At 49.4% G+C, this 27,059-nt stretch overlaps 2 protein-coding genes across 3 annotated transcripts in view; both read right to left on the bottom strand.

Annotated features, from left to right (window-relative positions):
• The window catches only part of LOC135262110 (OTU domain-containing protein 7B-like), a 28,135-nt gene extending 6,731 nt beyond the window's left edge, over positions 1–21,404 (bottom strand). Inside the window, exons 1-10 of the mRNA XM_064348962.1 lie at positions 21,168–21,404; positions 6,123–6,387; positions 5,511–5,684; positions 4,876–5,100; positions 3,655–3,756; positions 3,151–3,278; positions 2,735–2,856; positions 1,824–1,951; positions 1,001–1,150; positions 352–466 (exon numbers count right to left, since the gene is read on the bottom strand). Of these exons, the coding sequence (XP_064205032.1) occupies positions 352–466; positions 1,001–1,150; positions 1,824–1,951; positions 2,735–2,856; positions 3,151–3,278; positions 3,655–3,756; positions 4,876–5,100; positions 5,511–5,684; positions 6,123–6,207 (1,229 nt within the window). The 5' untranslated portion in view covers positions 6,208–6,387; positions 21,168–21,404. The remainder of the gene's footprint in view (positions 1–351; positions 467–1,000; positions 1,151–1,823; positions 1,952–2,734; positions 2,857–3,150; positions 3,279–3,654; positions 3,757–4,875; positions 5,101–5,510; positions 5,685–6,122; positions 6,388–21,167) is intronic.
• Positions 21,405–23,681: 2,277 nt separating this feature from the next.
• On the bottom strand, positions 23,682–26,832 carry LOC135262109 (RNA-binding protein 8A-like). Of its 2 annotated transcripts, none has more exons than XM_064348961.1 (6): positions 26,672–26,832; positions 25,971–26,030; positions 25,802–25,879; positions 25,437–25,573; positions 24,843–24,979; positions 23,682–24,401 (listed from the first exon to the last, which is right to left on the bottom strand). In XM_064348961.1, the coding sequence occupies exons 1-6, from the start codon at positions 26,730–26,732 to the stop codon at positions 24,356–24,358; spliced, it is 519 nt and encodes a 172-aa protein (XP_064205031.1). In that variant the 5' UTR covers positions 26,733–26,832; the 3' UTR covers positions 23,682–24,355. The 2 variants fall into 2 exon arrangements, with proteins under 2 accessions (XP_064205031.1, XP_064205030.1); XM_064348960.1 differs by having other exon boundaries at positions 26,666–26,822.
• Between the last annotated feature and the right edge of the window lie 227 nt (positions 26,833–27,059).

Here is a 27,059-nt window from a genome sequence, read left to right as displayed (position 1 = left end):
CTCAGTTAACGATAATCCCGCCTCTCTATCCCACTCCTGTACCGCCAATCCCCAGAACCGCTTAATCCTGACCGCTGACACCCGGTCCTACTGCGGTCAGCAGCACAAACGCCGTGAGCTGTGTGCCCAGCCGAGCCGAGCCAGGCCGAGCCGAGCCAGGCCGAGCCGAGCCGAGCCGAGCCGAGCCGAGCCGAGCCGAGCCGAGCCAGGCCGAGCCAGGCCGAGCTGAGCCGAGCCGAGCCAGGCCGAGCCGAGCCGAGCCGAGCCGAGCCAGGCCGAGCTGAGCCGAGCCAGGCCGAGCCGAGCCGAGCCAGGCCGAGCCGAGCCAGGCCGAGCCGAGCCGAGCCGTACCTGGCCAGCTTGACGTTGTCGCCGTCGTCCTTGCCCCACTCCCAGCCCCTCCCGGGGTCCACGGCGAAGTGCAGCGGCAGCAGCCTGTGCTCCGAGTCCAGCAACGGGATGACCGCTACAGGGGAGAAACACAGCCTGAGCCACCAGAGACTGCAGACTACAGCGGACTGCTACAGACCGGGGACTCGTACAGCACAGTGGGCAGGGCTCGACTACAGAGAGTAACTGAAGCTACAAAGGACTGATATACACTGTGCTACTGTTCGCAAACTGTAGACTGTTATACTACACAGGGACTGATATAGACTGTGCTGTAGACTACAACATGGACTGATATACACTGTGATACTGATTACAGCAGAGACTGATGTAGACTGCAACAGGGACTGATATAGATTGTGCTACAGACAACAGCAGGAAGTGATGTAGACTATAACATAGACTGATGTAGACTTCTGCAGACTATAAGGAAGACAGTAATGTGGACTACACCAGGTATTGATATACACTTACTGACAGATTGTGTTGGACTCTGCCAGACTGTGACACAGACCTTCCCAGGCTGTGGCAGAGACTGACTGAGACACTGAGATCGGGACTAAGACGGGCGCTAACGTAGACTGCGACCGGAGGCGACGACGACACAGACCTTGCACTTTGGCGCTGTCCTGCCTCTCCATGGAGACCAGGGCGGAGAAGTGGGCCTGGTCGTACCCCAGGACCAGCGGCGAGCGGTGGCACTTGGCGGCCGGCACCTCCAGGGGCAGGTAGATCCCGCCGAACGGGATGGGCGCGAACGCTGGAGGGGAGGGAGGGGGGCGGAGGTTTTAGGGGGCGGGCCCATGACATCACGCTATAAGGTACAGTGCGCCTGCTGAACGTTATGAATGCAACGAGGCTGCCAATATCCCAGCATGCCACAGGTGAGAGCACTGGGCGTGATCTGTGCAGAACTGAAGAGGGGAAACATAAAGCCCATGTCTGAAACAGCCTCCTAACTACTGAGTCCCTAAAATATACACGGTCTACTGAACAGTACATACTGCCTATTGTTTAGTGCGTATTTCATGTTACACAATGGGCAGTATGCCAGAAAAAACCCTCCACACTATTTCTCAACGGTACTGCAGAAGTGTCGCAAGACGTCCCACCCTGGTAGAATAAAGGCCCCTAATTACTCATTTCCTGTTGAGAGACACCCGTCTCGTCCTGCTGCAATGCAGACTCTCACTTGCTCTGTACACACATATGGTACTGGCTGTGTGTGTGTGTGTGCGTGTGTGAGAGAGCGAGAGCGAGTGAAAAAGAGAGAAAGGGAGAGAGACACGCAGAGAGAGACAGAGAGAGACAGAGAGAGAGAGAGAGAGAGAGAAATGAAGCCAGCTGGAAGGGCGCAGCGTTGTCCAGACTGGAGGAGAGCAGAAGTGAAGGGGGGGGGGGTGCACAGAGACCCAGTTGGGGGCGGGACTCACCCTCTCCCCCAGAATCCCTCAGCATGGTGTCGGCCACCACCACGATGGGCCTCCTCAGCACGTGGGCCAGGACGAAAACGTGCAGCTCCTCCAGGCTCTCGTAGACGGGCTCCTCCGACGACTCCGCCCTGACCACGCCCAAAGCCACAATTACTACACCCTACACCACCACTCATTTCCCTAACTCCGCCCTATACCCCTCTTATATACCAGACTCCGCCCCTACACCTCCCACCTCCTCGTCTCCCCCAACCCAAATAAAAGGCAAACCCTGGCCAGGCCCAACACAGGCCGCTACGTCGAACCCATGATATTCAACATTACACACCTTTCCTGCACACAGGACCGCTTCACAGCATCACGTGTGTGATACAGATCGCCTGTGTGAACTACAGAATGTTTTTCTTTTTGCTACTGTATGTTTTTATTTTCTACTTTTGTGTTTCTGAGATTGTATGGGTTCATAGGGATTGTATGGTCACAGCATGGTATGGTTTTCTATAGACTGTGACATAGATGTTTTTTTTTGTTTAGTAATGCAGCTTTTTAATTATTTTAAACTTTACCACGTTACCCATCATCGCTGTAAAACCTAAAACTGGTATATAATAGTTGAAAGTCGATGACTGACAGGTCAGTGTAGCTCCACCCATAACTGGGTACAGGAAGACTCATTCTAACATCTCTTCTTATGCATACATTTTCCATTTTAATTGAATCCACCGATTTTAAAAATATGCATATGATTTTAAAAATAATTATCTTATGAAAGTGGGCAGCTATTCACTCTGCGTTTATGTGTCAGAGCACACCACCATCGTTGAAACCCTTCCCTAATTTCACCTAGTTTCACATAATCAGCTGCAGTTCCCCTCCCCTCCTGCAGGGGGCAGTGCAAGCTGGGAGCCTACCCCGTGCAGTTGCTGCTGCTGCTGCCATTGGTGCTGAAGTGTATCCGTGGCTCACTGGAGGCCAGCTTCAGAAGCTCGTTCCACTCCTTCTGCCACTCGTCTTCTGTGTAGACTAGGCCCGACTGTACACGTATACACACACACACACACACACACACAAACACAAACACACAGAGAAAGAGTAATAAAATCCCCAGTCTAAATTACAAATACACTTTCTTTACCATAATGGTAGGCATGCTGACATCCAATCAAAGTCTCAAATCAAGCAGAATTGTGTGGACTTTTCAGTATGTTGCACCGTGTGACACTAGCACACCACATAAACATACGACTCATTATTACTGTGATTGGAAGGGTGTTGTGTTTTTAGCCCACGTGATTGGCCGGCTGGTGGCGGTGAGGGCGGGGCTTACCTCCTTGTTCTGCTGCGTCTGTTGCCACCTCCACCGGCGCTGCAGTGCGTCCCTCTCCTCGCCGTGGTCCATGAGGGCGTACAGGGCCTTCCGCAGCATCAGGTCCCGATCATGGAACCCCCACATCCCTGCGTCAGCCAATGAACACAGCCAGGACACACATCAGCCAATCAAAACGCAGCCAGGGCACAATTCAGCCAATCAAAGCTCAGCCTGGACACACATCAGCCAATCAAAACACAACAAGGCATGTGCCAGCCAATCAAAACACAGCCAGGGCACACGTTAGCCAATCCAAACACAGCTGAAGCACACGTCAGCAAATCAAAACTCAGCCAAGGAACACGTCGGCAAATCAAAACACTTGAGCCCATTAACACAGCTGGGACACGTCACCCAGTCAAACCTCAGCCGGGGGAAACTTCAGCCAATCAAACACAGTCTGGACGCACATCAGCCAATGAAACGTGGCAGCGGTGGGTGACGGGCAGGTCGCGCACTCACCCAGGGAGGCAGCGTGCAGCAGGCAGTTTCCGTCCCCGCTGGTCGCCAGGGGCAACAGGCTCTGGCAGCTGGCCCCCACGCGCGTCCACCAGTTCAGGCGACCTGCGGGAGGGGCGGGGAGAGAGGGAGAGCCAGGTAACAGCTGAGCGTCACGCACGTGGACCACTGACTGACTGACTGACTGATACGCACACACTCACACTATACACACGCACACACACACACACCTATATACACACACACCCATACACACGGACACACACACAGGAGAGAGAGGGAGAGCCAGGTAACAGCTGAGCGTCACGCAAGTGGACCACTGACCGACTGACTGACTGACACACACACACACACCTATACACACGCACACACACGGACACACACACAGGGGAGAGAGGGAGAGCCAGGTAACAGCTGAGCGTCACGCACGTGGACCACTGACAGACTGACTGACTGACACACACACACACACACACACACACACAGCTATTTGACTGGGGAAGTATAACAGTTGCAATTAAAGAAATGAAGATATTAGCACAATTGGATTAATTTCTAAATAATTGCTTTGTTGCGATTTCTAGGGTAAATAAAACAGAAATCAGTCACCGCAAATGCAAGCTCACGCCCTGGCTCGACAAGTCTGGACACGCTTCAACTATACGGAACGCCAAGCGATCAGGGCCAGTAATAATTCACGACGAACACTAAGCTAAATCCCTCCGGGCTGATCGTTGTGACCGTCGTGCCGTACAGTAATTTACACAGCCCAGTGTTTCGGAAGGCTGCAATTAAACCGGCAGGTCCAGACAGGACAGTCTTGCGCAAAACTAATGACACATCAAAATACAGAATTGGCAAATAAGGGGACAAATATCATTCAAGCACTGAAGACTGAAGAAGCTTTGGGACTCACAGGCTCCTAGTGATTTTCAAATTAAACGAGAAAGAGCGCTCCTGCATCACTGTAAAATTCTCTTTTGGGGTGCGTTTGGGACCGCAATATGATTTTCAGCATGCTTCAGAAGCATTTAAGGTGGTACTGAAACTAATTTTTCCACAAATTATCCTGAAAAAGTGCTATATAAGTGCAGGATGGAGGTGCATGCAACATGGAAGTGGCAAAGAAGGTACATGTGTAGCATGAGAGCGGCTACAGGGACCAAGCAGAGGGGCCGCAGTGATGGAAATGGTCCCAGCCCGGGAGCGGGCCTGCCGGCCTACCGGCTTGCTCCAGGGCCACCAGCATGGACTGCTCGATGAGGTCGCGCTCGACGAAGCCGCGGAAGTCCTCGGGGTACACGGTGAGGTCGGGCAGCTGGAAGGTGCAGAGGGGCGTGTCCAGGAGGGCCTCGCTGCTGGCCCCGCCCCCGGGCGCGGACACGTGCGAGCGGGCCAGGGAGACGATGGTGGAGCTGGCGTGGGATATGCCCCTGGAGAGGCGCTTCTCTGCGGGACAAGGGGGGGGGGGGGGTTTAGAGCTCATACAGCCAGAGGAGAAGGCGAGTGGGGCGGGGTTAGGTTGACGAAGAGGCGGGAGGTGTAGAGGCGGAGTTTAGTACATAAGAGGGGGTATATGGGCGGGGTTAGGGAAATGAGGGTGAAGGCGATTTGGAAATAAGTATGGAGTGGAGATAGTAAAAGTTAGGTGAGTCAGTACAAGGAGGGTATAGAGGTGGAGTTGTAAGAAGGGGTTAGGGATTAGACATAAAGCGGGTATAGGGGAGTTAGAATGGGTGAGGCGGAGTTGTAATAAAGGGTATAGAGGGACGAGAGGGGCTAGGAGTTATGAATAGGGGTAGGGGCGGAGTAATGGAGGCAGGGTTTGTAGGAGGGGCCAGAGTTAGCCCCGCCCTCACCTTGCACGACGTCGTCCTGCCGTTGGAGCATGGGCCGGCCCGCCCTGGCCGCCTCCCTCTCCTGGGGGGGGCGGAACCCCCGCTCCCCCCCTAAAACGTAGGACAGGTTCCCGGCATGCACCTGCCGCAGCTGCTCGAAGTCGCTCAGGGCCGCCGTCAGGTCCCAGTTCTTACCTGCGGCGCGAAAGCGTGATGTCATCGGCGACTAAACTGTATACATAGCTCTCATACAGCATTACATCACCGGGCTTTATTCTCTCTCCGACCCCCTCCCCACCTCCCTCTGCACTGCTGCGACCGATCATTCGCTTGACTGCCAAGTGATTGATTAGTTAATGCCACCAAATTACTATTACAGCATATGCTTACACAAGTTCCAGAGATGACAGCTTCAGTTGAGAGTAAAAGAGTAAAAGATTTAAGAGTAAAAGAACTCTAAGTTCTTTTCTTAAACTGTTTAAGAACTCTTAAAGTAAGAACACTTAAGTAAAATTTGACTGTCTGAATTACTTATCGATTAAAATGTTTCAGTAAAGGTGGTCAGTAAAAAGTCTGTTATCCCTCTCCTCTTCACCGGAACCCAGACCCAGATCCTAACCCCTCACCCCTCACCTTCCAGCAAGTCCCGGGCCAGCCCTGGCTCCGCCCCCGTGGAGCGGACGAAGTCGGACAGGACAGCGTCCATGTCCACAGTCATGTGATCATGAAGTCACGCGGTGGTGGGTAGGGGTGTCGGTGCGGAGCAAGGCCGGGGAACCGGACTCCCCCCCCCAAATGGACTGTGGGAGGGGGGGAGGGGCGAGGCAGTGGGCGGGGCAGGGCAGGGCAGGGTGGGACCTTTCTTCTGCTCTGCAAGGGTCAACACTCACAGCCACAACTGGGGGAGAGAAAGAGAGATAGGGAGAGAAAGAGAGGGGGAGAGAAAGAAAGAGACAGAAGGGGGAGAAGTGAGGGAGAAATAGAGAGAGGGAGAAGAGGTAGAGAGAACAAATTAATTAAGATGAAAAGCAAATTGGAGGTGGCCTTGTTTTACGCAGCAAGCACTACTACTGAATTACAGAGCATATCTGGTGCCTGATTATACATGGGAACGGTTATCAATAGACACACACACACAATACACACACACACAGAAGTCCCAGAAGTCTCACCGGCCTGCAATCACCAGCTTCAATTATAATCCTCAGATGACTCAACAAATCAAGTGAAGTCCATGAGCACAGGCACCTGAAATGTTTTGGAAAGAAAGCAGGAGCCGACCTAAAATGAGCCCTCAAGTGAACATCTGAAGGACATGGAGTACGCACTTCCAGGCTTGACAAGGCACGGCAGAAATACTGCTATCCTACAAGGGAGATTAACTAGGATTTACACCTTTTGGTTGACCACTGACCTTCATCACTTGATATACAGCTTGATATTTCTGGAAATTCAAGACAGTCAAGGGTCAAGGGTCATCTTTTCCAATTTCCAGCACGTACAGGAAGATCCCCTGCACACATACAGGTGCAGGAGACAGTCTGAGACACCAGTGCCTTAAAATGGCTTCACTCAGAGAAGTCAGCCTACGACTTTGAAGAAGTGTTTTGATGGGCCAAAGGACTGCGAGGAAGGTAAGGTTTGGGAGCCGTTTGGGTCACACCACTCCCCCCTTTATGCAGACAACTTCAGATGTTGCAGAGGGAGAAAATAATTCAAGGTTCTTCGGGTATTTCCAAATGTTCTGACTTAATGGATGAAAAGTACTTTGACTCCTGAAATCTCATCCATGAGATGTTAGAGAAAATACATAAGCTAAGGTCAAGAACAGGTCAACGGTAAGCGAAGGCTAGGAACCGGGCCAATAGAAAGTTAAGGTCATGAACCTGCCAACAGAAAAGTAAGGTCATGAACCAGCCAACAGAAAACTAAGGTCAGAACCTGGCCAATGGTAAGCTAAGGTCATTAACAGGCCAACGGTAAGCTAAGGTCATTAACAGGCCAATGGTAAGCTAAAGTCATGAACTCGTTACTGGTAAGCAAAGGTCAAGAACTGGTCACTGAACACACATACCATACACAGACTGTGGATATTTTCAGCCCTGGCTGATGTTGACTTTAGAGTAGGAGTCTTGCACAGACAGGGAGGAGGAAATGATGTCACCTTTTTCCGTTTACCCTTTTTAAGCCGAAACAGCAACGCTCACAGTCCTCCCCTGTGGTGTAATGAACACTCCTCCTTGGGTCAACACGCCCCAGCGAAAGCCGTACTTAATCTCAGAGTCAACTTCCTGGGCGGGTCCAGACGCCTGAATACCTCGTCGTTTATCTCGCCAATCAACGGCACTTCTGTTTGTACTCAAATAAAAATACAAACTCTGAGGTACTTAGCAAAATACCTATCCACAGTGACTTAGAGAGCTTATATATATATTTTTGCAATAATATGCAATTAATTTATACAGCTGTATGTCTCAAGTGTTGCAACTTTCCTTTGCTTTAGCTTTTGGTAAAGCCCAGGTGAAACTTCTGATACAAACCTTCGAACTGAACTGAAAGGTATTTATTTTTCAATTCAAAATGAACAAGCCAGTAATAGAAAAATAAAAAAAATAAAAAATACAGAAGCAGATCACAAAAGATGATCAGTATTCCAATATTCCATTCAACAGATGCGGTTCAAATGAAATGTCCGCCATCCTGGCTCCACTGAACACACATTACTGAGCTGGGCCTCATTTTCCAACTTAAAGCAGCATGCCTCACCTGACACACCTGTATGGAAACTGGCCCCTCCCACTCTTATCTAATTCCATAAACTGAAGCCAGGTGCAACAGGAAACAAAACAAGGCTGGACCATAAATTACTACCACCAGGACCAGAACAATGCATGTAAAAATAGGCTTATAAATGACAACCCACAGGACGGCTTCAACATCAGGGGACAAAGGCAGCGCCCCCATCGGGGAATCAAACCCGCAGCCCCTGAATCGGAAGCCCAGTTCCCTGAGCACTGCGCTGCGCCGACACGTGCAGCTGTTGACAGCGCCCACAGGGCAGCGCAGCCAATCACAATAACAGGCGCCGCCAGTCTCCACCAAGTTCTGCTACAATGACCAAAACCAATGGCCAAAACTATGCTATCACATTTTGTAACACCAACAGCCAGACAAAGGTTACCCGGACAACAAAAATGTGTGTTAACCTGCGATTGCAGAATCGTCAGACGACATCGGCACTATCTAACATTCTGTGACACAAACCTCCTCCAACTGACCACACCCAGAACACACCAGCGAGTCGATTTCTCTCGCCATTACACGTTTTATTACAGCGCAAGACAAACACAACCAATCATGGTAGCGCAAGACAAACACAGACAACTAACTACGACAGTGTAAGACAATACAGAACACTGGACACACAGACCCAAGTGCATGATTACAACATGAAGGTGATTACAACATGAAAGCAGCAACAACTTGAAACACAACCCAAGAGAAGGAAAGAAAACGCTGGCTGTCTTCAGAGTTTCCGTTAGGTTCATTTATTTCAACAATCAATTTTTTTTCAAACAACGAACCGAAATCCACGTATGCCAACGCGTACATTGAGATAATCTGACGCGTCACGTCAGCGCTGAACGCTCTTCTGTCAGCTAGCGTCGACAGGAAGTGCATCTTTTCTGTGCGGGACATCATGTCATGAACACAGCACTGCGTAAACACACTGAGCCAGCCCTGGAGACCATCACACACGCCCTAGGAAATGGCCTGGACTACAGTGCGAGGTTGTACGGGGTGTGTGTGTGTGTGTGTGTGTGTGTGTGTGTGTGTGTGTGTGCACGCTCAAGCAAGTGTTTCGGTACGACTGCTCATCAATAACTCCTATTCTAAAAGCGTTTTCTGAGAACACCAGCCTGACATGGGTGTGTCTTGCAGGGGGGGTTGACATCATCCCATGAGGTCATCCTTCGAGGGCAGTGAGCTGGTGACTAAGAGCAGTGCCGAGGATCGATTCAGAGATAACAAGGTTAAGTGTGTGAGAAGAGGAGGAGGAGGAAGAGGATGAAAGAGCTCAGATGGTAGGAAACTGGGTCCCCTGCCTGCACAGAGGCCACACTCTTCTTCCAGGGACCACTCTCCTGACCTCTGACCTACAGGCCAACTTCCTGTGGAGTGCCGACCCCTGACCTACAGGGCCACTTCCTGTAGCCTGCTAACGTCAAACCTACAGACACACTTCCTGTGATGCCCTGATCACTACCGTACAAGCCCACTTCCTGTGACGCCCTGACTCTTAACCAACAGGCTCACTTCCTGTGGAGTTCTGACCACAAACCTAAAGGCCCACTTCCTGTGAAGTCCAGCCCCATGAAGTACCAGCACACTTCCTGTGATGTACCAAAAGAGTATAGCTGCAGTACTGATGGAATATTTCTGCAGGCCTACGGAAGGAGCATGCTGTGGGATGTGTTTTGGTTGGCAGCAAGAAACCAGTTTAACATGTCTGAGGATCCCAGACGAGTGCCAACCAAAACCCTGAGCTCATAGGACAACGCTGGTAAGAGCCGGGGGTCACCGAGAACACGCCTTCAACCAATCAGATTCCCCTTCATAACATTAAGCGTTTCCTGCAACCCATCCCCCCCCACCCAAAACACTGTGAGAATAACTCCAGGGTTTACAGAGATGTTATTTCGGAAGGTGCCGGAGGGAAAGATTCCGGGTGTGTCACTCTCGGCACCTATCACCTGACGTGCAAAGAATATCATTACATAACATAGATTTTTAGTGCAAGTTAACCGTGGAATTATTACTTTATATTGCACTTAGGCAAGACCATGGGTGCTAAATTTACGCTTGAAAGGGGCTGACATCACTGCTAAACTCGGGCCAACATTTAAATAAAGGATCTCTGATGTAATGGGTGATAAATAGACCTCATTATCGCCCTCGCAACCCTTCCCACGGCGGTCCACAGAAAACGCCTCATTCCTGGTTTTACGACTGCTGTAAACAGGCAATTCTTCAGCTGGTTAACACATCGCCTTTCTCCAAATCAGCAGTCTCCAGCTCCAGCCAAGGAGAGCCGGCATCATCTACACGATACCCTGCAGTTCTCCTTCCAATCTGCAGACAATTTAGACCTTGTAAAAACAAGGAACATGTGCAGATACCTTCGCCAACCAGTGACGTAAACCAAGAACTTAAATTAAGAACTTAGGTTAGAACTTGTGTGGACAGGTCCATCCACATCACAGGCCTTCTTCTGCATGTTGGTTTCCATTCTCTGACCATAATCGCAAACCTCTGAACTGTAATGAGCTGTCAGTCGTGCTTAAATGAACACTCTCAGGGCCTGCCGAAAGACGACTTACCCTCTTAAACCACATTAGGTCAGAAGCAGATGTCATGAAGATTTAATGGCCCACATGCCTAGCCCAGGACAACTAAATCATAACCCTCTCATGGTCTGTGATGGTTTGTGTGCCTACCAATTTCTTCAGGCAGATATTACACATGTTGAATGATCGAATTATAGACTGAGTGGTGACATCGGTGGGGTCCCGAACCGCTGGAAGGGTGGACACCTGGCCACAGACACTAAACCATTTGTGGAGCCCAAAGCCAAAGGAAATGGCCACGAGCCAAGTTGTGGTGGTGTAGCATGCCTACAGTCCTACAGGCGCTTGGGGATTTGCATTTGCATTTGCACTTCTGCACATTTCACAAAGACACGACGTGAAAGGGAAAGGAATGACAGCTTCGCCGTGAGGGCGGGGCTTAGCGGTCACGCAAGAGGCGACTCAGGGGAGAGCCGAAATGTTCGCGCCTCTCGTTTTCTGCACCTGCGCAAAGGCCTGTACCGCATTCCACTGAAACAGCATTGCTCCGCTGCCCAGGGCCCCAATGAGTCAATGAGTTGCGCACAAAGGCCACACTGCTCTGCGAGACGCCATGTGCCTTTGGCTCCACCAGAAGTCCACCTGGAAGGCCCGCTGATGTGTTCAGCTGTGCGTTTAACAGCCAAGCTGTCGGTTCCCGGGGCAACAGCTTGTTGCCTCTTCGTCTAGCTGAGAGGCCTTTCGGGGACAGCAAACATAAATGTGTGATTCAGGAAGAATTAAAAGACAATGCTAAATACTGCTAAAGGAAGTTTGCCTTTGGTGGTTTCTAGAACTTTCACTTGCAGTATTTCTGTTAAAAACGTCCTGAGACGAAGCCTGTGTAGGCACCCGTTTATGTGTGGGGTGGAGGGGGAAATATTTCAGCCATCTCCCAGAGCAACTGCTACACAGTGGAGGCAGTGAAGCTTGCCAGATCTTTACCCACAATGCACTGGGCGCATGAATAAGTACCTTCCCATGGCACCATGACATCCACCCAACCACAAGCTCAGTGAGGAGTGAGAAAAACAAAAAAACAAATCCACCTTGCCTGGCACATCTCACGACTGCCTCGAGAAGGCCAAAAATAAGGCTCCCGGGGTGAACAGTCACGGGCAGAGCCTGTCGAGGCAAGACAAAGCGAAATGAAAAAGAGAAAAAAAGAAAAGATGACTCAGCCCCAGGCGGAGCATACGAAGGTGGGGGTGTCCACCTCGGTGCCATTAAAGGCCAGTACCTGACACCGGATATCTGTCGACAAATCGTCACGGCAACCAGGCGAGAGGGGGGAACCCTTCAGAGAAGCCTGCCATGAATATTTCAGACGTCTACAAAAAGAGGAGTCCTGAACCAGAACGTTCTGGAACCGCGGTCTGTCACAGGTGAAACGTCACACCTGCTTTACACACCTGAACCAGAACGTTCTGAAACGGCGTACTCCATCACAAGTGAAACACCGCACCTGGCTTACACACCTGAACCTCCCAAAACTGCGGTTTCACCCCAGGAGCCCGTTCCGCACCACGTCGTCCGCACCCCTGCGCGTGGGCGGGACCGATCGGGTGTGTTGTGGCCACACAGCCAGTTTGTTGTGATGACAAGCGGGGCGGAGGGCAGGGCCCTGTGCTAACATTTTCCCAGAGGAGCACATTTGTTCCTAAGTTGAAATATTTAGGAGCACACTAATGTATCCCAATTAGATGTGCTCCTAAATTATTTTTCCAGTAGTACACATCAATTTTAAGGAGCATATTCTCCTAAAATGGGGGCACTGTAGAGCCCTGGAGGGGGAGCGCCGATCGAGCGCTTGGACGCAGGCTGCAGTTCCTGTACGACACGGGGCTGAGGAGGAGCCGTCAATCAAACGGCCCTATGGGAATGAATGGGAACCAATCAAAATGCCCTATAGGAGTGAATGGGAACCAATCAAAATGCCCTATGGGAATGAATGCCTTCACAGAAGCAACCATCAGCTTTCCAGACCGGGCTCACAGAAACGCACAGGCTCCACCTCCACCCGCACAGGCTCCACCTACAAACGCACACTCCACTCCACCCGCACAGGCTCCACCTACAAACGCACAGGCTCCACCTCCACCCGCACAGGCTCCACCTACAAACGCACAGGCTCCACCTCCACCCGCACAGGCTCCACCTACAAACGCACAGGCTCCACCTCCACCCGCACAGGCTCCACCTACAAACGCACAGGCTCCACCTCCACCCGCACAGGCTCCACCTACAAACGCACACACACTCCACCTCCACCCGCACAGGCTCCACCTACAAACGCACACACTCCACCTCCACCCGCACAGGCTCCACCTACAAATGCACACACTCCACCTCCACCCGCACAGGCTCCACCTCCACCCACACAGGCTCCACCTACAAACGCACACACTCCACTTCCACCCGCACAGGCTCCACCTACAAACGCACAGGCTCCACCTCCACCCGCACAGGCTCCACCTACAAACGCACAGGCTCCACTTACAAACTCACAGGCTCCACCTCCACCCGCACAGGCTCCACCTACAAATGCACAGGCTCCACCTCCACCCGCACAGGCTCCACCTACAAACGCACAGGCTCCACCTCCACAGGCTCCACCTACAAACGCACAGGCTCCACCTACAAACGCACACACTCCACTTCCACCCGCACAGGCTCCACCTACAAACGCACAGGCTCCACCTCCACCCGCACAGGCTCCACCTACAAATGCACACACTCCACCTCCACCCGCACAGGCTCCACCTACAAATGCACACACTCCACTCCACCCGCACAGGCTCCACCTACAAATGCACAGCTCCACCTCCACCCGCACAGGCTCCACCTACAAACGCACACACTCCACTTCCACCCGCACAGGCTCCACCTACAAACGCACAGGCTCCACTCCACCCGCACAGGCTCCACCTACAAATGCACACACTCCACCTCCACCCGCACAGGCTCCACCTACAAATGCACACACTCCACCTCCACCCGCACAGCCTCCACCTACAAACGCACACACTCCACCTCCACCCGCACAGGCTCCACCTACAAACGCACAGGCTCCAACTCCGCCCGCACACACGTTCCACACAAACGCGCGTTGTGCAGTTTCATGCAGCAGACGCAAAGAAGCCGAGTCAGCAGTCCTGATGCCAGCCTCAAACGGCGGCGGGGCAGGGAGACCCAGTCGGACCGGTTTGACGGGGGCGGGCTGTTAACGCCCTAAACCGGGCGCGATGCTGTCACCCGAGGCCCTGCCAGGCCTCAGGCAACCTCCCCGGCGCGTTCGCGGGAAAAGCAGTCCTCACACGCGGACACCGCGCCCGGGCGTGGCGTCAGGAGCCCGGCTGCCGACCGCGGCGACGCTCCACCGCCGTCGTCAAGGCGATGCCATCAGGTCTCGGCTGACCCTTCTTGCCATCCGCCAGAAGCACAATACGCAATGACACAGGAACTACAAACACTGCTCTGTCCAGCGTCCAACCAACCATAATTCCAGAACAACAGGGGACCAGAGCTGGGCGATATATCGCGATATTAAGCACCGCATGCAATACCCGCCATCGCCACAATGTCGTGTAATGGCTTTCTTTTCGTCTCCTTTAATTAGAAGAAAGGCAATGCGTTATTACCATTATTGCACGTGATAATTATCATTGTGATATATCGCCCAGCACTATAAGATGATAATTGCTCATTTTGCATGACTAAAAGGGAGTGTCGGGGGTTTGACTGGGTGTGTCGTGGGAGAACAGTCAGGACAAGGGTTCTGAGAAACTGGAGGAGTCGGAACAGGGGTATTATGGGATGCAGGAGGAGTCAGAACAGGGGTGTTATGGGATGCAGGAGGAGTTGGAACAGGGTTAAAAGGTACTGGAGGTGTCAGAAAATTAGATCACTCGTCAGTTAAAAAAGAGAAAAATCAAAGGCTTCCATCTCATCAATAAGCATGAAGGACAGCCTTCTATAAAATAAAAATACTTCTCAGATCCAATTTCCAGTGTGAAAATGAAAGTTAATGCAATTCGCGTTGCTGCAAATCATTTCTCAGATGCGCTCCGAAAACAGTTTATACAGGCTGAACAATTATGTAACAAAAAGCCTGAAAACATCCATGGCATCTGCACAGCCCTGAATGCCCAGATCACGAGGCATTTCAGGACTGTCTTCGCTCTAAATTCAGTGCCTTTCAATTCTGTCAGCATCCTGGCTACTGCCCTTTCCAGCCATTCACGCTCATTACTTAACTATTATTTCTTCAGTGTTCATTTTTTTAAATATATCATTTAAAAACAGAAACGGCTTAAAAACCTTTTTTTTAAATGTTGTGATTCTATGCATACTAGCTTGCATATATATATTTTTTAAAGATTTAAATGTTGCTTCTTATTCTTAAAGGGCCACGCACCCCCCAGCGCACGGGAATCTCCACGTGCTCGTTGCCAGGTAACCAAGGGGATTGACAGCGGCGATTGTGATGTCATCCCTGGCCAGCCCCTCCGGGGCTGGGCTCTCTGTGGTCACACTGCATGGGACCTGGACACCGCGGGGGAAGAGGGAGGGGCAGAATTTTTTGAAGGAGACGGGAGGTTCTGGTAGCGAGGGCGTGTGACCCATTAGTCAGCGTTTTCTCACTTCGCTCTCCAACGGCACCCTTCCAGCTTGAACTGGAAACGTCCAAAATTCTAAAATATTGTTTGTGGAACAAGTAAACACAACGACAGAAAATAAATAAAAGGGGCATCCAAACTGGGGTTCGAGGACCACCCGAGACATCTTTGCGGAATTTTCAAAAGACTAGCGAGCGAAACGAACAAAACAAAAGTCCTTCCCCTTTCAAGAACATTTTGCTTACATTTCTAGATAAATTGTCTTTATGAACTATCAGATAAAACCAAGTTTGGTAGGTTTTACGCAACAACGGTAGTGTTTTGGTCATGCCAGTTGATAAATGTATTTAAATTGCACTGAAAATCTGCATGCCTAGTACAGACCCCCCAATGCAGTGACATCACAATTTAGACGCGCTTCCACACGCACAGCTCAGTCTAATTAAAGCTTGTGATGCAGGAACTCGCACGAAAGGCCAATCACAGCAGAGGGATTCCAGTACAAACGACTCTGATTGGCTCAGAAAGGTCACTGAGTGACAGCTCACTGCAGCCCTACCCAACAGAGGACTGATAAAAGCCCACCTGCCCCCACCCCCCCAGCTTGAGGAGCAGTTATCACGAGGAATTATAACATTCAGGGCTGAAGGGGGGGGGGACTGGAGATGCTGAAATGGTTTGAGGGCGGTGGTTGGCCATTTTCGTCAACAACATTCCTTCCTGACACCGAACTGCAGCTCTTGTTGTCACGGAAGCCGGAAAAAAAGGGGAGGATCCCGTCACATGTTAATTAAATTCCACACAGAGTTTGTTTTTACTGCTCAAAAAATTTGACGTCAACAAAACACTGCTGGCTTTTGTACTGCTCTCTCTCTCTCTCTCTCTCCCTCCAGTCACTCTATCAGCCAGTCTCGCTCTTTTTCTTTCTTTTTTTCAGTCTGACTTTGTCTCTCTCCATCTCAAATTCAAATTCAAATTAGCTTTATTGACGCGAGGTACATAGATACATACTGCCAAAGTATGAGTGCACCAGCGTCTGCAGGTTTTTTTTTTTTTTTTGGTGTTTTCCTTTCAAAGAGCAATTATTTTAGGCGCTTGGGAACAGGTTACACACGCACGGACTCTTCAGTTGATCTGTGGACGAACCGAACGGCTTAAACAAACCGGCACCGAAACGGACACCCACGGGCAGGGGGGTCCTCACCAGGACTGGGGTTCGAGATCCCCGGTCCGGGGCGCTCGCCCATGTCTGTGCACCCCAGCTCTGCCCGGCCCCGTTCCTGCTGAAAGCCGCAGCGAGAGACGGCTAGGCTAATTAGCGGCGCCCGAGCCCTTTTTGCGTCGCCGCGGAGACGCCCTGGACAGAACCCCGTGCGCGCTCGCTCTCGGCGTAAAACGCGCTCGTGTCAGAGTTAATTCCGTTGCCGTGGGTTGCGTGTAAATACATACATTTTAGGGTAAAATAAATGGGGGCACAGGCCTGAAACAGTGCACCCAAAATGTACTCTTGCACAGACCCAGAGTCTCTGAATGGGCCTGCTGATCTAGGGTCAGATTCACCCTGTTTACATCTGAGCACTGTCCACTATCGCTCAGTAAGCAAGACTGATCCTGGATCTGAGATGCCTTACATCAGGCCTGCCCAACCCTGTTCCTGGAGATCTACTGTCCTGTAGGTCTTCACTCCACACCTAATAAAGCACGCCTCATTCAGCAGCTAGAGCAGGGCTGCCCAACCCTGGAGAACCTGGCCCGCGAGAGAGACCAGGCGGAAAGCGCCGTGGCCTCGCTCCGCTAGCGGCTAATAAAGATGGCGCGGGAGCCTCGGCAGACAGCAGGTCGGGAATAGCGGGAACATCGGGAATGGCAGGAACAGTGGGAATAGCGGAAATAGCAGGAACAGCTGAAGCAGTGGGAGCAGCGGGAACATCGGGAATGGCAGGAACAGTGGGAATAGCGGAAATAGCAGGAACAGCTGAAGCAGTGGGAGCAGCGGGAACAGCGGGATTATTGGGAACACTGGGAACAGTGGGAACAGCGGGAATAGCAGGAACAGCTGAAGCAGTGGGAACAGCGGGAACAGCTGAAGCAGTGGGAGCAGCAGGAACAGTGGGAACAGCTGAACCAGTGGGAGCAGCAGGAACAGTGGGAACAGCTGAAGCAGTGGGAGCAGCAGGAACAGTGGGAACAGCTGAAGCAGTGGGAACAGCGGGAATAGTGGGAACAGCTGAAGCAGTGGGAACAGCGGGAACAGCTGAAGCAGTGGGAACAGCGGGAATAGTGGGAACAGCTGAAGAAGTGGGAACAGCGGGAACAGTGGGAACAGCTGAAGCAGTGGGAGAAGCAGGAACAGTGGGAACAGCTAAAGCAGCTGGAGGCCCGCTCTAGCGACAGCAGTACTCCGGTTCTGTCACTCAGAGGATGATGCAGTGGCCGTTTCCTGCACAGGACAGAGCCACAAGATAAGATAAGATGCACTTCTCTTATCTTATCTTATCTGAACCCCGTGGGGTAATTTGTCCTCTGCATGTGACCCATCCTAGTTACTTAGGAGCAGTGGGCAGCCACAGTGCAGCGCCCGGGGACCAGCTCCAGTTCTGAGGCCGGTGCCTTGGTCACAGGCAACGGCAGGAGTGTACCTAACATGGCACGCACGTCTTTGCTTTCGGTGTGGGAGGAAACCAGAGTGCCCGGTCAAAAACGCGAGCTGCGCGAGTCACTCGGGATCGGAGAGCGCGCTCAGTCCGGTCCTCGCTGGCGCGTTTCGGACCGGGGCGCTCACCGGGTCCGTTAAGCTCGGGCACTCGGGACTCTGAAACCGCGCTGCCGCGGTCTGCAGCTTCCTGAGCGGGTTTTATGGTTTTATGGTTTTATGGTGCTGCATCGGTGCCTTCTGTCCGCAGAGGCACTCCCAGCCACACTGTGCCCAGGGCAGCTCTTCCCCGAGCTGAACTGGGGCAGGACGTTACGAGGTCATCCGCGGCAAACACGTGAATCACTCAAAACTCCCATTTGTGTAGGCATGGTTACTGGACAACACGGACCGTCTCTCACACGCATACCCGATTCTCCCTCTCCCTGACAAACACACGCCCAGTACTCTGTCTCTCTCAAACACACACACACACACACAAAATACTCTTGAAGACACTCTCACACAAATACACACACAATTATCTCCAAGACACACTCAAAACTTTCTGTCTGTCTCTCACACACACGACGCTCATTTGTAGTCTCTCCCTCATTTTCACGCACCCACCTACACACCTACACACCTACACACCTACACACACACACAGAAAGCGGGCAGTCATTGAAGAGCTCAGTTTTCGGACCCAGTTTCTCCTTTCAGAATGGCTGACAGCGTGCGCTCCCGGGTTAACAAAAGCCCAGCTGACGACAGGGTTTAATAATTGAGCAGTTAACTGACCCAACACCCCTGACCCTCGTCCTGGGCATGGGGAAGTGTAAAGAGGCGGCTTCTGCATGTTTGAGGGTGTGTGTGTGTGTACGTGTGTGAGTGTGTACGCGAGAGTGTGTGTGTGTGTGTGTGTGTGTGTGAGTGTGTACGTGAGTGTGTGTGTGTGTGTGTGTGTGTGTGAGTGTGCACGTACATGCACTTCATGTTTTCCAGATTCAGAGCACCAGCATTGCTGTGGTTTTGGCTGTCCTTCTGTTGATTCACGGTAACTTACAGTGTATACTTTCTCCGGCAGAAACACTTCCCCTGCAATTACCTCAGCGTCATCTCTTTTCCAAATATAACATGTGCATTAAACTATAAAACTATAAAACTGTTGCCTGCAAAGGTATAAATGGGTAAAAAGCTAGCATTCGTATTCAGCTCCACTGCAAGCATTTAAACTCAACTGTCAGACACAGGGTGATAACTCCCTTAATGAACACCGAGTTTAATTTCTTTGATTGTCTGAAAATATGTTGCAGCTAAGAACATCGCATTACGGACATAGGCGTGATCTGGATAACGAAATTCCAGAATAATTCATTTCCCCGACGATACGTAATCACATGCTCCGGTAAAAATGTATCTTTGTCACGGGGTAACATTACGCCCGAGTCTTCCATAAGCAACTGAAAAACACTTATCCTTCTTGACATAAACTCTACACTTTTAAGCCTTAACTGTATTTATATATCGTGATAATATAAATACCAGTTTTTGTCAAGTTGATTGGAAGAGAAGGAAGACGAACAAGAGGCCAGACAACACCGTCAGCCTCCGATCCAAAGATACTCCGCACGAAATTATTCAGAACAAAAGCCCATCGTGTCTAGCTAGTCCTGATTCGTCACTCACTTCTTGTTAGGTTACAAATGAACATTTATGAACTAAAACGCATGTGTCCATCTTCACAGGAACACGTCAAAGTATTAAGTTGTACAAGTGAAAAATGCAAACCCAGCAAGTACGCGTATGGCACCGTCCCTTTACAAGCATACAGATTGTTCTTTCTGCAGTTACAAAGCAAACAACGACTTTGTCCTGATCTGTGTTGTGATTTCTCCAGGTTACGCATACTGAAGACGCTTTTCACAGCTGAATAACTTGCAGTAGATCGGGGAGCATACCGGTAGCCACTGTTAAAGAGAGAAGGGATATGCTAACAATCTGGTTAACTTCGGCTAGCAATCAATTGCAGGCTCTGCAGCACTTTCGCTGACAAGAATGAATCGTGTGACTTTACGCCATCAGCCAAATGTTAGCTGTTTACTCAGACATCACATGAATAAACAGACCCAATATCCGACAGAGACCATCTCATACTGCATACGCATAACTGGGACGTTATTTTACCTGACTAACCAGCTAAGAATATCACAGCCGAAGTCTGACTAACGCTGGCTATCAAAATCAGCAGATAAGCAGAGCTAGGGTAGTTAGTATTACACAATAATTACATCTTTTCTAAACAGACTTGCTTGCTGTCTGGATAATGCCAAATACATATCCACTTCGAGAGACCCGGACCAGAATGATAAGGCACAAAGCCGAGATGGCTTTCTAGCAAGCCTGAACACCAAGTCCCCCACCCGCGTACCAGTTTTCCTAATTTTCATAGAATGACTTTTGTCACCCGGGCTAACAACTTACTGAAAGTTGACTAACAAACTAACGCAAGCCAGTAAGGGGAAAATTGACCTACAAATTATATCTGTAGAAAAAAAAAATAAAAAAAGTTCGTTGGCTAACTTAGCAAGCTGTTTAATATCAGCGTTACTTTTGTGGCTGGCCGTTCAAAAATCCGTGCAACTAACCCACAAATTGTTCCAATTTATATTTTTACTTGTGTAAAACAAAATAATCGTCTGAAGACCACGAAAGCTCCAGCTAGCTTGTACAAGGAACAGATCCATTGCTAAGTTGCAAGCTAGCTAACCAGCAACAGCACGGCTAACCAGCTAATCGAGCCCATTACAATCAGTCACTTTGCACCGTCTAGCTACCTAGCAAGCCAGCTAACATATCCTGAAGGGGCAAACATCGATGTATTACAGGCATATCCAAACAACCCGTTCGGTTTATTTTAGGAACTGCGATGTAAAAGACCAGAAGTCCGTATCGGCAACAATTTTGGTGTTTAATATAGGCCACATTAGAAAACTGACACAACTCTAAAGATAATGTGAGTATAGACACCGATGCTTACCCTGAGCGGCCTCGGTCTCTCATCTCCCCTAGACCGTTTTTCCAGCAGTTTGTCTCTCAGTTGTAACGTCCACACTTTAGAGATCACCAGTTCCGATCGCCGCTAATATACAAAAAGCGTGGGGAAAAGAAAATTCAATCCTAATATGAGCTTCTCACTTACTCATAACAACAACAATGTCAACCAGGCGCTACTTAGGCCCGCCCACCTGAAGGGACCCAACCGTTTCTCGTTCACCAATCAACGCAAAGACCTGACTGCCATAGGGATGTGCCAATAGTCCTTGAGCACAGGTGAGCTTTGCGTTTACGGATTGGTAGCCTACTGACTAAAAAGTATCCAATCCTAGAATCATGTCTAGCTGATGGGCAGTGAATTGGTTGGGACGAGGTCGATGACAAGGTACGCGAGAATTTTTTAAGCGGTTACTCAACGTTCACAACCCCCTTTGGTCTACACAGTACATGGGACAGTTCTAGACCAATAACAATGAAGCGATATGGGTAGGCGTTGAATTTGAAGTCTACTTGACCTTCCCAAATAAAAAAATCATCCAATCGCAGTGGAAGAGTGGTTACACTTTAATACAGCAATTGGCTACAAACACACAATGACGTAATCGTGGATTCCAGAACCCAGTCGCTAGACTGTGCGCTTGAGTGACATTTTGTGCGAAAGCTTCTTGTAAGAGGATGATGTCACTACCAGGACAGTGGACAGTATGGAAGGCCTTCCATAGGACAGGGTGTTTGGGCGAGCAAGCTGTTTTAGTGAGCATTATTTACGAGTCGCCGCAGTAGGTAGAAAAACCGCAATATCAGCCTAATATATCGTAAAATTAAAACATGGATTGCTTGAAATATCGGCATGTGAGCAGCTTGTTTCCGATACTGTTTTCCAATTCTAGTCAAGTTCAAGTCAATTTTGTAAAACCGCAACACAACTACACATAATTTCTTTGTCGGCTGCAAATCGTACAAGCGTCTCTGGTCCAATCAATACATCTCCCCGTTCGTGGTTCGTTTCAAAAATGTATTTACTTATTAGGAATTAGGATTGTCTTGTGAACGCCATTTCAATCCAAGTCCACTATTGTTCTTGGTGTTGTCACAAGTGTCATATGCATTATGTAAGTGTGCCTAGCGTGTCTAAAGAATTGGGCGCTCTATATGGACTACCTGTCAATAAGCGCTAAGCCACTGAATGAGTACATCTTTAGCGCTCCTGGTATTTAACACCTTAGTAATAAACGCGCATTGGTATGAATACAAATGGACGCAGGCGCCCCCTGTTGGACAAGTAAAAAAAGGGTGTAGTTTCAGTACTACGATTATGATAGATTTTAACAGTAACCAGAGGTGGAGAAGTCCAGGTTCTGAAAGAAGTCCTCACCTGTATTTTGTTCCAAATCACCTGGATATGCTAATTAACACACTTCTTCTGACAGGAGTTAGAATTATTGAAATCAGCTGGCTGAGTTCATGGATGGAAGAAAAACATGGCAGGACTAAACTTTCTGACCCCTAGACTTTACACCTCTGACAGCAAGTTATTTTGCTACCCTGGGAATCCTGTGACTGAAGCATCAAGGGTCATCCATTTTGTAAACGACCCTGTAAAAACCCCTTTCTTTACCAGGCAATTATCATGGTCCAGACTGTCATTTGTCCCAGCATGCATTGTTCAAGCCGTGTCCTCATAAAGTTCCGGAGTAGCTCCCACGCTCCCTGGCCTTCCCTCCATATTTGCAGGCGGGCGGCATGGTGGTGCAGTGGGTAGCACTGTCGCCTCACAGCAAGAAGGTCCTGGAAACTCCAGTTTCCTCCCACAGTCCAAAGACATGCAGGTTAGGCTAACTGGAGACTTGAAATTGCCCATAAGTATGAGCGTGTGAGTGAATGGTGTGTGTGCCCTGTGATAGATTGGCAGCCTGTCCAGGGAATGTTCCTGCCTCTTGCCCAGTGCACACTGGGATAAGCTCCAGCACCACCGCGACCCTGCCCAGGATGAGTGCACAGAGAATGGATGGATGGGCATTGCGGTGGGACCTTGTGTGCAAACACTCTATATAAAAAGCAATACTTTTGCCTCCAGCACCCATTAACACAAATGTGTGAGATCACAAATACGTGATTAGAATGTTCTGTAACTGAATATGCTAATGCTGATGTAACAATCACTACTTGTAACAGAAAGCAGAACTTGACATAAAAATCTGGAAAAACATTCCAAAAAACCTACACCCCAAAAGGTTAAAGAATATGAGCAGAAACAACCCCAGTGCAGCCCCAGGGAAAGGTCAATGACCTCTTTCTCTTTCACATATGAAATTATTGGATGCACTGCCATAAAAATCAATACACAACATTTTGTTGTGACAAGGGGATAAAGTCAATGGCGTCACCATTTTCAGTCATCGCTCCTTCAAGGTCTTATGATTTCTGCGATGCAAAAACGCGGGCGGAATACATTACGCCAAAAGACATAAACAGCAGCTGCAAAGACAAAGGAAGCTTGTGGATTTCAAGGACATTTAATTCAGCATGTCAAAAGTTAAACAAAACCATTTACTTACACTTACAAAACTTACAGACTTGCGGAAAAAAAAAAAAAAGTTCAGCCTCAAAACAAAATTCAGCTAAGTTACACAGAAACAGCCACTGTTAACAAGTGGCCTACAAATGGGAATAAACAAAGGAACTACAAATCCTACACTTCCCCCCATTGTTTTCCTCGTACAAAAGCTGACTTGTTTTTCTTTTTGGATAAATTCAGGTACTTGTCGCTTTGGTCCAAAACAAACTACTGTCATGTTGGTTTGAGGAAAGATGGCATACAGCACACACACCAGTTAGACCCACTGTGATATATACTTATATACTGCTCTTCAGTATTGAGTATAGAGGACGAGGTACTCACACAGCTCTGCTAGGTACACGAAGCACGGTATATCCGCTTTAGAAATGGAACATTAAAAAAAGGTGTATGACATGCTACATATCGGTAAGATCTAGAAAAACAATAAAGAAAAAAAAATGAAAGGCATGAAAACGCCAAATTTCACTGTTAAGTGGTGAATTCACAATCGTCGACTTAAAAATGCAAAATTGGTTGTGTCGCTCTCTCCGATTGGATGAGGAAGGGTTCAGCGACACTGTTTCGGCCAATAGCAGAGCGGATGGCGGGAATCAGCGCCGCCTCCTGTCAGGGCTTCTGCTGCGTCTCCGCCCACCCCTAGTCATGGGAGAAAAACGCACATGAAAACGGCAACCGTTCAAACAAAACATTTCAACACTGCATGCAGTTCAGCAGCATTTCAGAACATGAACGCATCAGGGGCAAAAAGCAGAACTGCACACACTTTTGGAGATCATAAATCTTAAGATAATCTGCTAAAAAAAAAAAAGAAGTCAATTTTACAACAAACCAGCACTGTCTGGAAGAACAGTCCCATCCTGACAGAAGAAATAGCTTGAAGATCACCTCAGACACAACATTTATAGAGTTTAGGACTCAAAACACATATTATGCAAGACTGCATGCAGGACCTTTTTCCAGACACACAAAAATAGTGACCATTCCCCAAGGCTTCACCAATCACGGCTTCTTCACCAATGGGAAGCCGCGGTTGGTCCACGTCTCGGGGGGAAAGGGGTCGTAGGTCACGGCGCTCACCTCCTCTTGCTCTTGGGCGGGCCCCTAACAAAGCCCCAGTCCACGCTGATTGGCTGCCCCATCATGTCCTGTCCATTCAGCCCCTCCATGGCCGCCTGGGCCTCCTTGTAGGTCTCGTACTCCACCAGCGCGTATCCCTGAGAAGACATAACGCGCTCAGCACAAACCGGCCAGAACCAGAACAAACTGGAGCAAACCAGTACAAGCCAGCAGGAAGACTTGCCTGGAGGAAACACCATGTATTTCCATCTCCATTAAGCGACAAGATTATTTACAGTCTTCTTTATTCATTCTCATTACGCACCTGAACCACAAAGTCAGTCGGCACAACTGCAGCAGGGATTATTTAAATGGTTTTATGATCAGAGGTGGGAAATCCAGGTACAGAAAGTGAAAGTCCTCCCCAGTATTTTGTCCCAATTACCTGGGTTTGCTAATTAGCAGAATTCTTCAGCTCATCTGTGAAATAAGCTGGCTGAGTTCGTGGGCGGGAGACACACATGGCAGGACTCCTACTTTCTCACCCCTGGACCTTCCAGCTGTGCTCATGACCGATAGGGTCCTGTCATTCAGATGTGGGGGGGGGGGTCTGACCTTCAGGTAGCCTGTTCTCCGGTCCAGGTTCAGGTGCAGGTTCTTGATCTCCCCGAACTCTGCAAATTTGTCATGGATGTCCTCTTCAGTGGCCTCCTCGTGCACCCCGGTCACAAAGAGGATCCAGCCCTCCACCGCTGCCATAACAACAGAAAATGAGAAAACAGGAAGCTAGGCTGTAGGAATCCATCCTACTTCAGTCCAGGTTTCCAATTCTCATTTACACTCTCGTTTAATTCCCAGTGACTGCTCTCCTTAATGCAACAATTACTTTCCTTGCTGCTGTGATATGTGGACGAGTTTCAGGCAATACATCACATCAAGACATTATATACAGTATATCAGCCGAAACCGTTGATACTCACATCGCTGTGGCCCAGGCTCATCGCCGTCCTGTTCTACTGTGTCGTAATCCTCACGCACTCGTGACCGGGCCGCGTCGTCTAGGGAAAAGCCCACCAAAAACGTTAAATTACTTCAGTCAGTTAGTCTGTCAGTCTACAGTCAGTGGGTGCGAACAAAATTCAGACTTACCCGATCCAAATCCTCGTCCCTTTCTCCGCTTTGCCTTTTCTTTCAATTTGTGGATGCTCTCTGCAAGACAGAGAGCAGAGTTAAAAAAAGGGGACGTTAAAGAGTGAAACGTTAGCCACAAGCTAACAATGGCAAACCTGTTGGTTAAAGTTAGCAAGGCAAGTTTGCCATCGGTCTACGCGTATGACGACGCTCAAACTCTCAACATCAAAAGACTTGCTGTTATCTAAACCATCAGCTCAATAGGCTAGCAAACTTTTATTATGCACACAGGCTAACGTTATTTAAAACGAACATTCGACGAATGGAAAATTGGACTAACGATAGTTTGCTGGGCTACATGACTAGCAAGCTACCGGTGCTTTCCAGACACTGAGCTAACGAGCTAGCATGGCAAAATTTAACGAGTTTGGAATAACTACCCATATTTATAAACTTTACCAGTAAACGCCACAAATATAACATCCATACTAACGTTTGATACACAGAACTTTGCTTTGATAATGACGTTCCATTCATAACAAGTGAGTCACATCAGATAGGCTAGCTAGGATGGGTTAGCATAGCTTCCATTTACAGGCCAAAGAACGTGCTTTACAAAGACAAACAGAACGGTTCAAAACGGCGCAGGGCATAGCAAAGCAAATCAACGGAATCCCACCACCACGATCAGTAACACCCATATTAAAGTTTACCATCACCATCCTCATCCATAGGAAAATCCTCGCCTCCCGCTTCGTGTAGGTCCAGTACGTCCGCCATGATGTCCGCCTTGTGTTGTTGGTTCGCTGGTTTGCGTAGAAATTCGAGGAATTATGGGATATTGTAGAAGCATTTCTTTTTCTATAGGCCTATTTCACAAGATGGCGACCAAAACCGGATGTAGGGATACTTTGTTTTCGGTTACCGTTGCTACGGACGCAAGTCCATTTCTGACAGCGAAAAATTGAGCCTAAACAGCGACGTGTGTTCTCACAGTCCCTGATAGCTCTGCCAACTTTCACTGTCCGATGTTATCCGCATTGTCGAAGCATTGCCAGTGAACGTTAAGCGGTCTAAACTGGACAAGGGCTATAAATTCTTTTTTGA

This window comes from Anguilla rostrata, chromosome 8, assembly GCF_018555375.3.
Source record: "Anguilla rostrata isolate EN2019 chromosome 8, ASM1855537v3, whole genome shotgun sequence".
In the NCBI taxonomy this organism is placed as follows: Eukaryota; Metazoa; Chordata; class Actinopteri; order Anguilliformes; family Anguillidae; genus Anguilla; species Anguilla rostrata.
Note: the sequence above shows the minus strand (reverse complement) of the source record. Positions and strands in the feature narration are given on the sequence as shown.